The sequence below is a fragment of the Bidens hawaiensis genome, unplaced genomic scaffold (assembly GCF_021521415.1).
Source record: "Bidens hawaiensis isolate Kalapana, Puna unplaced genomic scaffold, B.hawaiensis_p1.1 tig00063781_1, whole genome shotgun sequence".
In the NCBI taxonomy this organism is placed as follows: domain Eukaryota; kingdom Viridiplantae; phylum Streptophyta; class Magnoliopsida; order Asterales; family Asteraceae; genus Bidens; species Bidens hawaiensis.
In genome coordinates, this window is record NW_027501414.1 from 7,506 (window position 1) to 23,075 (window position 15,570).

The 15,570-nt window shown below is 34.3% G+C and overlaps 1 protein-coding gene and 1 pseudogene across 1 annotated transcript; both read left to right on the top strand.

Moving 5' to 3' along the window:
• Window positions 1–6,815: 6,815 nt before the first annotated feature.
• Window positions 6,816–8,746, top strand: LOC143604046 (uncharacterized). Its single transcript, XM_077080645.1, has 8 exons — window positions 6,816–6,842; window positions 6,888–6,929; window positions 7,021–7,164; window positions 7,587–7,647; window positions 7,768–7,852; window positions 7,973–8,105; window positions 8,192–8,349; window positions 8,620–8,746. Exons 1-8 carry the CDS (start codon window positions 6,816–6,818, stop codon window positions 8,744–8,746), a joined length of 777 nt encoding a protein of 258 aa, XP_076936760.1.
• A 1,074-nt stretch (window positions 8,747–9,820) lies between these two features.
• Window positions 9,821–12,240, top strand: LOC143604047 (protein FAR1-RELATED SEQUENCE 5-like; annotated as a pseudogene).
• Window positions 12,241–15,570: the final 3,330 nt, after the last annotated feature.

Genomic DNA, 15,570 nt, shown 5'->3' on the forward strand with positions numbered 1-15,570 from the left:
TTATAGTCGGGTTTTAAAACATTGTGACTAACATAAACGGTTGACTTTGTCTCCTATTTGCAGAAGGAAGTCATGTTGGACTTTGGTTTCCAGATCGATTTCGATCTACATGCCGAGTTTGGTCTCGGGACCGAATCGAGTTTCTGTCACACTTTTGATACAAGGCAGACTTAATCTGATGGGAGTTTAACCTGTCAGCCTTGTTTCTTTTCCAATCACCGTCAGAGGGATTTCCCTTGTAATTCCTTGATTTATTAGAATTAAATTTATGAAAGGTATCTAGAGGCATATTCCTATGATTATGTCCATAGTATGGGACATAAGGACGGTGTGGGCAATTTCTAGCAATGTGACCAGGAATGCCACAGTTAAAACAAGTTTGCCTTTTAACATAGAAATAATTATGGTCTACTCCTAGTCTTGACCTGTTGTGTGAGCCAGTTTGTCCTACATTGGACTTAACACTTGATTTATCACAATTATGAAAACATGAACTTCCTTCTTTAACAAACCTAGGTGATAAACGTTTATGCAAACTTTTACTTTTATCAAATTTATTTGAAACCACACCACCAGTTTTAAAATTTTAGTAGAATCAACCACACAATTTTCTTTGCTCTTAAAAACAGAGCCCACACAAACATTTGTAGCAACAGAATTCAAAACAGGTAAATTTAAAGAAACGTTAGAATTAATGTCTTTATTATTCAAAATAGGTAAATCATCCTCCTCATTAGTCCAATCCTCAATAATTACTTCATCTGCACGTAAAGCAAACACATTAGTATCATTCACTCTCAAGGTTGAATCAGTAGCTTTAACTGAACCATGAGCACTTTTGCCATTTGCAGTCGGCTTACCATACCGCATGAACGGTTCCATTGCTTCCTCTTCTTTAGTAAAAGGAGGCCCAGTGTAATTGTCCTTATATGGAGGAGGAACCACACTGTACCCAATACCCTCACACTTGTTCTCTTTCCATTTTAATTGTTTTTCAATCATGGACTCAACAACAGCACTAGAGACGTTGAATTTTTTAAGATTGAATTCAGCATTTTCAAATTTATTAGTTAACTTAGCAATCTCCAACTTAGAAGCTTCTAACTCGGTGGTTAGCTCGGAAAATTTTTGTTTAACCTCTAAGTGGTGACAACATTTTACGCTAAAATCTGTTTGAAGCTTTCAGAAATCCTTTTGTTGTGCCTGTAGTTTATCTTTTAAAGCTTTTTCAAGTTTCTTAAGGGTGAAGTTTTCATGTTTTATACCCTCCATTTATCTAATTAGATTACTATTGTAAGCTCTATATAAATCTAGCTTATTAATGCAAGATTGAGAACATAATTCAGAACTTACCTTAGAAGAGTTGGAAGAAGTAAAGGCCATGAAAGCAAACTGAAGATCCTTTACTTGCTCCTCAGCATCGTTCTCTTCTTCAGCAACATCAATCTAAGCAAAGTTAGCAGTCTGATTGTTGATGCTGAGTGCTGCCATCTGGTCATTCCAATCAAACTGCTGAGCCACCAATCCCTGCTTATTCTCTCTTGCGTTAGCTGCATTCTCCTCTCTAACCCCGTTAACCGGAACCAGTGCCCTTTCCCTGTTCACCTCCTTGGAAGGATCCGTGCATTCACGAGCAACGTGACCCAGCTCTTGACAGTTATAACACCTTAGAGTTTCTTTATTGAATCTCAATTTCTTGTTAGCTGGTAGATTCCAGTAGTTTCCTGCATGTTCTCTTGGTGAACTTCTTTGCCTTGAACACTGCCATAGCTATTTGCCAAGAGATATCCATTTCTTTCACATCATCAGGATGGATTTGATCCAATTTAGTAACTACAACTAGTTGAGCTAGATCTCCAGCAAGAAAAGCATTGTAGCAGTTCATGAAACCTACCATCAAGGAAATGTTTTCTTGAGTCTCCTTTGAAATATAAGGAACTTGAGTGGGAGACTGGCTGGAAGACCCAATAGCGGATTTAGCCTTAGTTGCCGGAGCAGGTTGTTGAAAGAACACAGGAGCAGGCTGTGGTGGTGGCTGAGTGAATTGACCTTGAGAGGACCTAAACATAGAGAAGTTGTTATGATATTGTTGTGGCTAAGCATACTAACCTTGAAAGGATTTGAACATAGAAAAACTATCTTGTGATATAAGAGCATTATTAGAGGCAACACTGTAGCCAGCTGCATTGTAGGAGTTAGCATGATTTATAGCACGTTGCTTATCATCCATGTCACAGGACTTAATGATAGCCATCCCTCTGACAAAGTTAATTTGGCTAAATCTTTAGTCTTCTTGATCACTACACCATTTATATCCCAGCTTTGTGGCAGAGAGTTAAATAGTTTGTTGTTTGTTTCAATAGAATTCAGATTGATGTTTGCAGACCTCATTTCAGTCACCAACGCAACGAATCTTTGAATTTGTGTTTCCAAAGGCTCTCCCAAAACATGATTGAACATATTGAACTTTTGTCGCAGCAGGTCTTGTCGACTCCTTCTCATATCCTCGTTTCCCTCATACAATTCAATAAGGGCTTCCCACAACACTTTAACAGATTGTAGCTCTCTGAATCCTTGGGCAATTTTAGATGAAAGTGCCATTGTTAAAGTAGCAAGAGCCTTCTCTTCTTCTTCAATCTTTTCAAAATCCGCGTTGCAGTACAGTTCAACGGACTTAAGAACTATATCATTAGTATTCTCTCTTTGATAAGTGATAGTTTGAGGACCCCGGACAATGCTTCTCCAAATTTTCGAATCTTTCATTTTCAAATATTTCTAGAACCTGAACTTCCACTCAGCTAACCCCTCATGATACAATAGACGGGTACACGAGTAGAAGTTCCCATGATGGAGTCCAACTCTTGATACAAAGCAAAATTTGATGATGTGTTAGTTAACTGGTCCATCCTAATCAATAGTCCAAATGAACAGTCCAAAGTTTAGTTCAAGATAAAAGTCCAGTAACTAAGGCCCAAAGAGACCAGGCCCAATAGCAGAGAACCCAACAAAAACCCGAAAACCCAAAATCTAACAATCCAACAGAGAACCCAATAACTAAGGCCTAGAAAATACCCGGCCCAATTACAACCAAAACCCGAGAACCTTGAAGATTAGTCGAGAACACTTGAACAGTAGCCGAGAACACACCAAAGTGCCCGAGAATGATGATACTTGGCCGAAATCAAACAATTTATGCGAGAACCCTAGTTATGTTGCCCGAGAACGACCAAAAATGTCCGAGAACACAAAAAAAGTGGCCGAGAACGATCAGGAGATAACGAGAACACTCAAATGTGGCCGAGATCAACCAATCTTTTGCAGAGAACCTTAATAACTGGCCGAGAACGATCAGAAGTTATCCGAGAACACTTAAAAGCTTGACTTGGTAAACTTGGTGATTGAATCAAATCCCGAGAATGAAGGGATTTGAATTTAAACCAAAGATCACGTCAAATCTTTCCCAAAGTTATCTCAACCAACCCCATTGAACACGATGAAAACCCTGTTATTGATTTCCATAAATCTTTAAAGATGATCTACCAAAAACAAAATATGGAATCAATGATATCACCAAGTCCGAGCTTAGAATAGGTCTATAGGCTCTGATACCAATTGTAAATCCCGATGAAGGATCTTTTAATGTGATATCACGTAAATCCGTTGTTAGGCGGAATCTAACAAAGGATTGATTCAGTAGTAGCACGAACAAACACAATAAAACATACGAGATTGCGTCAAAACACACGTTATATTCAATGTTGGGTGCTTAAGCCCTTAACAGTGATTACAATTATAATGATAATATATTCTCTCGTCTCTCACTGTCTACGAACGAACAACCCTATGATAACCAAGTTACATCATATATATAACACACCAACAAACCCTAAGCCTAGCCTGTACACTAAGCCCACTGAAATCAATAGATTTAGGTGTTACAATATAGCCCAAAACAAGCCCAAATAGACGGCATAAACCATTAAGTATAGCCCAACATTTGTGATGCCGAGTATGCACACACACAAGGATTTATGGCTTCATATCGTAATGTGAGGTATTGGCTTGAAGATTTTCTTCGGAGACGTGCATTTACCAATAAAGAAAAATTTAACCATGCACAACTTCGGAACGTTTATTGAGCGTGCTTTTGGTGTCTTGAAAGCACGATTCCCTATATTGAAGAGGATGGCACCATTTTCGTTGGAGACACAATGGAACATTACAATTGCATATTTCGCGCTACATAATTGTATTAGGAAAGAAGGTTTGAGCAATGAGTTGTTTGAACAATGTCATTCAGAAATACTCATGTGCACGTTGATGCGGAAAAAGAGGAGGTTGAAGCAAATAGCACTGCATCAGATCGGGAATATATGACGCAGTTTCGAGATGAAATTGTTGAGCAGTTAATGCAAAATACCGAACAAATTATTTTAAAAAATGTTATTGTGGTTTTATGAATATTATTTCAGTGTTGTTTGACTATTATTTAAATTTCTATGTTAAATGACTTTTTTTATTTAAATTTCAGCTTATTTAAAAACTTCTGTTTTATTTTAGCAGTCTGCAGACGTTAAAAAACAAATAGTCTTATTCTTGCAGACTGTAGAGGTTTGGTCCACCTCTTCTACTACAGATGTCTGCAGATGTGGTCCGCAGACTGCAGACATTTTATTTTTTAAAAAACAAACAACACCTTAATGACTCAGCAATTGCCGAATAGCCCCTAACTGGTTTTTATGATGAAAAAAGTGTTGATTTTAAAATTTTGGCAACAACCTACACTCTATAATAAATGAAAACTCTATGGGACAGTTATACCCTTTACATCACCTAGATAGTTTTTTTCCCGCACATTACTTATTCAAGGTTTATTGTTAAAAATATCAAAAAAATATTACCTATCACCAATACTTCATATCCTCTGAACTACTACGGGTTTTTCACAATTCGGGTTTTCATGCTCCATCTACAATAAATCTATAAAACCAATTCCGTCCGATCAGTTAATATCATCGGCAGCGGTTCCGTCTAATGCAACAACGACCATAAACAATTCTGGTCACCATCCATCCAATCATGAGTTATCAATTTATACAGTATGTTCTGTCTCTATTAACCCTAAAATTTTGATTTAGATAAGGTGTTATGTGTCAACAGCAATATATTATTTCAAATATGATGTTATGGTTTTGAATTCTAGATATTCGACCTCCAATTGATTCGTGTGTTACAATTTTTTTTGTAAATTTTAGGGTTGTATTTTTAATTGATGACATTATGAACCTTAATTATGATTATATTGTTTCAATATTAGGGGGTTTGATGTCTTTATTTTTATTAAATCGGGGTATGTTAAACTTAGTAATTTTTACAACTTTATATGCACACAAGTCACTCGATGAATTGCCTCAATGAGATTTTAATTTATGTTAGTCAATATATAATATGGAGCATCATGCCATTCCGCCAATTACAAAGACAACATATATTTATTTGATGTAACCCATTGCCTCTTGAATATGGGCTTGCAAGGGCATGATGAACCGTTTTAATTTTTATAATATCAATATCTTGTGTTTTGTTGACCCGACAACATGGACATGAAGAATGAACCTTTCATTTTGTTCTTTATTTTTACTATGTACTAATTTATTTACATATCCAGGTTTCTCTTTCTAGTGAAGGCTAATGCAACCATATATTGTGGGCAGTGGGGATTGATTTTGAACAAAGATAGGCATTCTCATTATTCGGGAGGATAGAACATACATAATGATAACTAGGTACTAAACTTTACAGTCTATTATTTATGTTCTCACATTCTTTCTTTCAATAGCTTTAGACAAATGATAATGTTGATTATTCAAGGAAAAGGGATTGGCGGCTATAAAAATCTTATTTTAATTATATGGTTGAGAAGTAGTACTTTGAGCAATGTTTTTTTTTCTCATTTTTTTATATATATTGAACCAGTTGTGCATGTGACTAAGTGATAGATCTTCTACTGGTGTCAAATTTCCATGTCGGGTAATGTGTCAAGATTTATAGATTCGTATCGGGTGGGACTAATAATTTTTTACTCAGTCAATAATTCAAATCATTTATGGAGTTATATAAACTCAGTGTTATATATTGTTGTTGGTTTCTGATTGGTTCATACCCAATGTCAAGGAACATATGGTAAGTTTTGTTTATTAATCCCATGTTTGCTCACTCTTAACCTTGATAGAATCATTATATCATGCCTACATGACTAACTAAAACAAATTTTTGTTACAACAAACAAATAATTCGTTTAAGTTGATTTTTATTTCCAACTCATTATTTATTTTAATTTGTTAATTTTCAAGATGATGACATAGTTATTTTAATTTTTTTAATTTTCGATATGATGACAATTTAAATTTGAATTTTTTTATCACTATCTTTACTCTTATGAACTTCCAGTCATATTTGAATATGTTCAACTCATTACATATTTTAGTTTATTAATTTTGAAGATGATGACAATTTGAATTCGAATTTCTTATCATCTTACTCCTATCTTTACTCTTTTGAAGTTACACTTCCCTAGGAACTGTTTATGATATACGCACCTATAAATCAAAGACTACTGGATGGCACACTTGCATTTCTACATATTCTGGTTTAAACATGTCAACATCTACCAGTTAAAAGCAACTCCTTGGTAGTACCAGGTAATTTTTAACTCATTATTTATATTAAAATATCAATTGTTGATACGTAAAGTGTTTTCTTATTTCACCCAAAACAACACTTTGGAAGATGATTCCATGCTCAACAAACTTGATATGTCAACAAAGGTTTTCAATGTCAAGGTCAGTATTATTCGGTTATGGAAAACTTTGAGCTATTTATTACAGGGTGAAGTTCACACCGTTGAGATGGTTTTAGTGGATGAAGAGGTAATTTAATGTGTATTGGTTAGCAACATAATCATTTACATATACTTGTTATTTGAATATTAACGTTTTATATTTTATGTTTAAATTATAGGGAAATAAGATGTTGGGTGGCATCATTAACGAACATTGGCAAAATTTTAAAAGTTTGATTGAACTCAACTCTACTATCTTAATTACTAAGGCTTCTCTTGCTGAAAATCGTGCTACCAACAAGTTTATGGGGAATCATAACAAAGTATCTTGTAATCATCAAACTAACATTGTTGAAGTTAATGATTTCTTGGGAGAACTATATGGCTTTACTTTTGCAAGTTTTGAATATATGAACAACAATATGTTTAATGAATTTCAAACAATTGTTAGTAATTGAGTGAATATTTTACTTTATTTGTTAGCCAAAAAATTATTTTAATCTATACTATTTATAAAGATATCTTGAATACATCATGGGCTCAGAAAAGCCCACTACTTTTCTAGCAAAAGGAAGGGCACCTAAACCAAAAGTTATTGTCCACTTGAAGATTTGAAGTTAGTTTTTTTTATTTAATAATTTTGTTACTTTTTTAATTATTATATTTTTAATATCAAAACACAACCTAATTGGTATACAGCAGTAATGCAATTAATGTCACGTTCTTTTGGGATTATACTAATTAGATGAAGGATTATATTTCAAGTAATCCTGACAAAACAAACGTTGTAATAATCTTGCAATTTGGTATATACAAGGTTTGGGAAAATAAGTTTTAAAATGTTTTATTAATTTCATTTATTTTAAATTTTTTTAATCTTTTTTTAAAATAATTTTATAACAAAACCATGTAAAACACTTTTGTAGAAAAAACATGGGCTACAAACAAATATGTTTATTCAAAGTTGTTCATCGATGAAGACATTAAAGACATAATATCATTTAAGCAAAGGTTTGTTATAGCTTTATATTTTGTCAATGCATATTAGGTTTAAATTTAATGTTTTCGGAACATGTTATAACTTTATATTTAGTATTATAATACTATAATTTTTGTATATGATATACTTAGACTAATTGAGCAAACAAGTGGACTAACGAATTCAAGTCAGAAATCTATTGTCTCATCAGTTAATTGCTCTGTTGAAGATGATTTCCTTATCAAGATTGAATTCAATAACATTGCAGAAGTCCATATTAAAACGGTTTGTTGTTATTAGTAGTATACAGGTTTTGTTTTATTTAAAAAGCTAGTAGTACATATCGCAATATCATTTGTCTATTATTACAGGTTAGATCAGTCGTCATTCTTGGCACCATTAAGTATGTACCGCCAACTCAAAAGTGGTACTACTTATCTTGCAATACATGTCCAAAGGGAGTTAGAAAGATCGATACAAAATGCAACAATGATAAATGCAAAGATAAAGAGAGCTCTCTAATCAATAGGTATATAATAATATATGTTATACAACCTTTTTAAACCGATTTCAATGAATACATATATGTTAATATTCACCTAAATACCAGAAATGCACTTTTGTTCAGTTGTTTTAAACTGTCTTTAAAAGATTTCTTTCTCCACCGTCTAAATTTATTTTATTTTAATGTCTTTTGGAAACTTCTTAGTAAATCATTAATACTTTATCAAGAGGACCTTCCCGACCAGGCCTATTCAGTAACCAATATCATGAATTTAACCTATGATTTTTTTTGAAGGTTTAGAATACTTATACGAGTAAAAGATCCTACTGGCATCATAGATTTGACATTATGGGATATGGAAGCAGTTAAAATTTTGAATGTTTCTGCTAATGATTTGGTCGAGAGTATTATAAAGGCATAATTATAATAAGATAAATGAATAATTCATGGAAATTAGTATGTTATATTTTCACTTTTCTATATATATATATATATAGAAAAGGGTTTAAATAAAAATAAGTAGTTTTGTAGGAATGGTAAGAACAGTAGTGACACATGGCGTTGTTTTAAAATAACAATAAAGGGTAGTTAGGTAACTTTAAAAATATATTAATTTATAATTAAAAATAACAACACCGGTGTTCTTCCTACTTTTATGGGTTTATTAGAAGACTAAGTCTCTAATATATAGATAAGTATGTAACTGTCAACCCTCCTCTCCCACTTTTGTATACGTGATTAAGCTTTCAGAAACCTAAAGAAGATGAATTCGATGATGGATGGTGAAAACGGTAAGTGTGTTATTTAATTTTTACAATACTTAAAAGATGTTTCGATGTTGTTGATTATACGATTTTTCTTCCACTTTTGTATACGATTGTTGTTGATTATATGATTATATAACTAAAAGATGTTTCGATGGAATACTATTTGATTTTGTAATCCCAAATAAATTATTAGTCTACGGGAAAAAAAAGAGTGTTTCCATTAAATACTTGAATTTGTTCAAGTGCTATTGTAAAAGTATGCTCTGTTCGAGTCCTTTAATATCTTCCAGAGAAATATACAAGAGTGTTTCCATTCATGAATATCTTCCAGAGAAATATATGTTACAGATCCATTTAACTTGTCATTGTTAGTTTTACAAATTAACAAAATCAAAAGAGTAAATGGAAACAACTGTTAACATGATTTCGTGTGTTTATTTTAATGTATTTCAATGGCAATTCATTTGTGCTTTCATATTTTTTTATTTGATATAATAATGTAATTTTCCACAGAATAGTTCGATAGGGAATTCAAAAAGTTAAACTACGGTTCTTTATTTTTATATATTAATATTTCTAATCTCATTAAGTTGTGTATGTTAAATAAGTACATGTGTTTTATAGATGATAATGCATACCAATCAGTTGGCATTGAACACATTTCTCCAATATCTGGAAAGAAATCTTATTATCCAGAATGTGGTGCATCAATCAAACCTGTTGAAGGTATGATTTTTGACAACCTCGAGTCTGCAAAATCATTCTACAAAAGATATGCTCTAGCTTGTGGTTTTTCAATAAGGAAAGCAACTCAGTAGAAGTCTCGGGGTACCATTCAGGGTAAGTATTTCGTGTGCTCAAAAGAAGGTCAAAAGGCGGTTAAGGAAGTTGATACGTTAGATGAAGAACACAAGCCCAAACAAAAAAGGAGGAAACCTTCACAACGTACTGGTTGTGAAGCACGAATTAGGCTAGAGTTCACGGTTGAGGGTAAATATGTAGTATATAATTTTATAGAGGCACACAACCACCCTTTTGTTGCCGAGGATGATATGCACTTTATTAGTGCTGCTCGAAATCTGTCGTTTACCAAGAAAACACTTTTGAGTGATTTGTCTAACATTAATATTGGACCGGTTAGAGTGTTCAATATAATGAGGACTATTTTTGGTGGGTTCAATCATGTGGGCGCAACAAAGGTTGATTGCAAAAACTTTAAGAGAGACCAAAATCTCTATATTAGTGAGTATGATGCAGAAATGGTGGTTCAACGACTAATGAGGAAAAAACAGTATCTGCCAAATTTTTCGTGTGAATATACAACTACTCCGGATGGTGTTTTGAAGGGCTTATTTTGGGCGGATGAATACGCTAAGAGGAATTTCTACACATTTGGAGACGTTGTATCATTTGATGCCACGTACCAACACAACAAGTAAATTATATATGCATATTTCTTTACATACCAATAATTCAAAGCTTCGCTAGTCGCATAATATAACTATATATCATTTTCAGATACAAGATGGTGTTTGTACCCTTTACCGGCATCGACAACCATAACTGTAACGTTACCCTTGGTGCTGCTTTGCTTGGCAACGAAACGGCTGAAACATACACCTGGTTGTTGAAGTGTTTTAAAGATGCATTTGGGTACGCACCTAAAGTTCTTGTCACTGATCAGGACCCTGCGATGAAGAGGGCGATTGAAGACGATTTTCCTGACACTAGGCACAGATTGTGCATGTGGCACATAATGGATAAGCTTTCAGGAAAGGCATATACAGTTTTTTTACCAATAAACCAAATAACTTTTAGTGTCTCTTTTTTTTATTCATAGTTTTCCATTACTGTTAATATCAGGTTGGATCAAAGCTATGCAACGAAACCGATTTCAAAGAAAGGTTGTGTGATATAGTTTGGACTGATCAGATTACTCCTGATCAATTTGAACAACAGTGGGCCCGCATAATGCAGGATTTTCATCTAACCGAACATGAATGGTTGACCGATATTTATCAACTTCGAAGCTCATGGATTCCCGCATTCTATCGCGATGAAGACATGTCTGGGCTGATGCGTACCTCATCCAGGCCTGAAAGTGAGAACCATTTTTTTAGTAAGTTTTTCAACCCACATTGTACTCTCGTAGAGTTTCTTGCTCACTTTGATTCTGCAATTGAACATCAACGACATGAGCATAGGAAAAATGATCATGATAGTAGGTACAAATCTCCAGAAACATGGAGTAAATTCCCCCTAGAGAAGCAGGCTGTAGATATTTACACCAAAAACATTTTCTTTGATGTCCAGCTAGAAATTTATACTTCCATTCACAAATGTCAGTGTAGGAGTTATCACCCGGTTGGTGATTTTATGAAGTTTTTTATCATCGACAGGGAATTCTACCCATCATCAACATGGAAGGTATGTTTTTAAATATATAATTTTTTTGTAATGTATTTTCCCTATTTATATATAACTCGTGACACACGGTTTTGCATACATTCAGGTTATGCATCGCAAAGAAGACTTAACTGTTTATTGCAGTTGCAAAAGGTTTGAACAATTTGGTCTGTTATGTCGACATATTTTTTATGTGCTTAGAATGGGAGAGGTCCGTGTTTTTCCTCGGCGATACATACTAAGGAGGTGGACGAAAGATGTTGTTGCTAATAGTCCATTGCATGCTCCTTCTTATACTCATGGCGATGTCGCTAGTAATAACGATGCCTACTCCGTTGTTCGGCAAATGAACAAGGCGCATGAACATGTTATAAATCAATTGGTTGGTGACATGGAGAAGTTAAGCCATTATGCTGAGTATATTAACAATTATAAAGCTAATGTTGACGAGATACATATTACCGCCCCACCACCAAGCAACAAAGACATATTTGCTGACATGCTTAAAACCACTCAACCCACGCATGCTAATATTCGTGTTCCTACGGATATAAGGAACAAAGGTTGTGGCGTTCACAATCGGATAAGATCACAATGTGAGCAAGCGATTAGCCAAGCTGGGAAGCCACGTAATCATTGCAGAATTTGTGGTGAGCCTGGTCACGATTCACGTAATCATTACAAGATTCACCCTGAGGATGCTCCGTCTAAACGTCCTTCGCCTCCACAAACTGAAGAATAGAAATCGTTGTTTATTGTTTTCCATATTTGTTGGTTTAGAACCAAGACAGTTGGCATTATTTATTATCTGTTATGATTATTGTTACTTTCTACTAGTTGAGTTCTCATATTTTTATACATTATTGTTTTTAAGATAAAGTTGTTTATTTGTTTATTGTCATATATAGCCTAAAAGGGTACATAGGTAAATAGGCTATTGGTTATATTTGACTGAAATAAGCTAACAGTTATATCTTATAAACTTTTGTGTTATAAAAGTTAATTAGTAATTAATATGAGTTAAAATTACTGCAACATTGGATGAAATATATTTTGGTAAAAATAATATTTTTAGTTGAATTTGTCTAAGATCATGACTTAGTAAATTGATTGACCAAATTAGTCAAAGATGAGTTGAATGATCAGTTATACTCTTATAGGTACGGTTCAACCTTAAAGTTCATATGGGATGTATGGGTGTAAACGAGCCAAAATGAGCCAAAACCCGGGTCGAGCTCATGGAATACCTTAAACGAGCCAAGCCGAGCCCAAGCTCGGTTATTAATTAATTTTATATATTTTGAGACAAATCCTAACGACCCTAAACCCGGGTCGAGCTCATGGAATACCTTAAACGAGCCAAGCCGAGCCCAGGCTTGTTTTGAATTATGAGAGCTCGAGCTCAGCTCGTGAGTCAATTTTTCAAGTTTGGGCTCGTCTCGTTTATCATTTTATTAATTAATTTATGTAGGTTTTTAATTAATTTTATATATATTAACACAAATGTTAAACGACCAAAAGCCCGGGTCGAGCTCGTGTAATACCTTAAACAAGCCAAGTTGAGCCCAAGTTCGTTTTGACTTACGAGAGCTTGAACTCAGTTCATGAGTCATTTTTTGAAGTTTGGACTCATCTTGTTTACAATTTTATTAATTAATGTATGTAGGTTTTTAATTAATTTTATATACTTTAAGAAAGATCTTAAACGACACTAAGCCCGGTCGAACTCGTGTAATACCTTAAACGAGCCAAGCTGAGCCCAAGCTCGTTTTGACTTATGAGAGCTCGAGCTCAGCTCGTGACTTATTTTGATTTTACCATTTGTGTTTTAAACAAGGTATACCATACTATAATTTACACTTGATTTACTCGGCATCACAAAATTATTCGTGTATCACATTTTATTTAACATCAACGTTTGCGTAACACATTTGTGTTTTAATGAAAGACATGAATTTATGAAACCATACAAATCATTAATCATTAAATATATTGTTCATACAAAAAAACAATTCACACATAACAGTCTAAAAACAAAAAATTCATTATTTTCAAACACACCAAAAACATAACATAATTAAGTTATTGACTAAAACCAAAACCAAACCTTTTTTTTGCTAGTCGACTTCCGTCAAACGAATCTTTATCATGTCCAATGCATCGCTATACAAGGCAACCTTTTCAGATAAAGGGAGCGCATCAAATAATAATGCACGTCTAATTACGTCATCCTTTGCCCCATTGATGTTACTTAACAAAATCTTTGCAACGTATTTTCTTCTTAACTCATCAAGCTCCATTTGTTGCTTATTACAATATCGCCCTTTTTCATCAAACTCTTTTGACAGATTGCAACAAGCTTCCCATTCTTTCATGCTTCCACCCATGTACGTTTCCATGTGACGCATTGCAAAAACTCCACAATCTATAAAGTTGTGTTCTGTTCGCCAAGGCATATCGATTACTACTACCTTCGACACCTTAATCATCGCTGTCACCCGATGTTTAACTGAATGTAGGTACGCTGCAAAAGTATCTCGCTGCAGCAAACACAAGTTAATGATTAACACTAATTTTCAATAAAATATAACTATTCATAATTAACCTGAATACACATACCATCACAAAAGGCCAGTTGTCGTATAGGTCTTCAAATCTTGCATCACACTTTATGTTATCAAGCAATTCAATCTTCCCAGTGTTCAGGTTGAACACCATAACATAGTAGTGGGAACGGACCGGGTAAAGAATTGATATGAACACCAAATCTACTCCATTTATATTGGGAAGACTTTGTTGTTTCAGCACCGACACCATGTTTGATGCAAACTGTTTGAGCCTTGTTGCTTCGTCCATTTTATAGTAATCGGGGAATTGTGTTTCATACATTTATTTAACTATTATGTAAAATATAATTTTAACCTTATTTTTTTTCGTAAACACGGGGGGTATTGTATCTTACCAACATTACACCAGAGCAGAATAACCAATGTGTCATGCCATTTCGGCTTACACTCTCCTCATTGTTTAATACTTCTGCCCAAGAACTTGCAGCCATGATATGTACGTACAGACCTGGTCGCAATGTCTCCATTACAACACTACCCACGGCGATACCTTCAGCCGTTTTAAACATCACATCCCTGTCACAAGAAGTTTGTTAAAACAAGAAAACTATAATATACAATGTTCGTTTATTAAAACCGTTTTACCATGTTTCGCCATACGCCGCGTAAATCATATCTGATACGAGGCTCTCAGCTTTTAACAACGGTTGCTTCAATTGCACGACACGATGCACATACCGAGAACACATGGCTTCAACAAATGCTCCAGGATGCTTAGATATGTTTTCTTCAACCTTGTTGTCCTCACCGGATATATTATGCTCAGCCACTTTTTTGTCACCAACACCATTTGACTTTTGCACATCACCAGCTAAACCGAGGTCAAATTTTGACAGGCTAAACACAAGTGATTGTTTCACAGGCGTCCTATACTTGGATTCCATATATTTCTTAACATTAGTGTCTATTTGTTCAGTTGTTCTCTGTGTCAAAATCACAGGGCTTATGTCAAAATTATTCACTCGTTCCCCTCCAACAGTCTGTTTGTTTTCACCGATGAAATACTTTCCAATTGTGTACTTCCATTGTTTTTCAACTTCAATAATCTCTTCTCTATTTTTGTATTTGTACTTTGCTTCTTCAAGGCTGAGGTTGATATCACTTAGTTTGTTCTCAAATTCTTGTATCTGCTCAAGCAAATAATGTGCTGCTACCTACAAATGTTATACCAAAATATTTTGTTACAACTCGTATATTAATATTAAATTCATAATAAATTAACATAGTTGGTAATCATTACATTTAAAACATATATGGGTTTACCTCAACATCGGTTTGAGTGAGTTGAGTATCCATTTCAAATTGCGTAAACCCACTCTCTCCAATAGGCGGCACAGTTGTTTCAGTTGGCACAACACCAGGCCCCTTGTCATTGATTATTGGATTACCACCTAAATAGTTCTTGCAACTTTTATATGCCCCAAAATCGGTTACATCTTCGCTTA

Excerpts from the sequence above, each read along its gene's own strand:
- LOC143604046 (XM_077080645.1), top strand. The coding sequence starts at position 6,816 with ATGTCAACAAAGGTTTTCAATGTCAAG. Across the intron at positions 6,930-7,020 it reads TGGTTTTAGTGGATGAAGAG|GGAAATAAGATGTTGGGTGG; the intron begins GTAATTTAATGT and ends TTTAAATTATAG. Across the intron at positions 7,165-7,586 it reads TTATGGGGAATCATAACAAA|ATGAAGGATTATATTTCAAG; the intron begins GTATCTTGTAAT and ends TATACTAATTAG.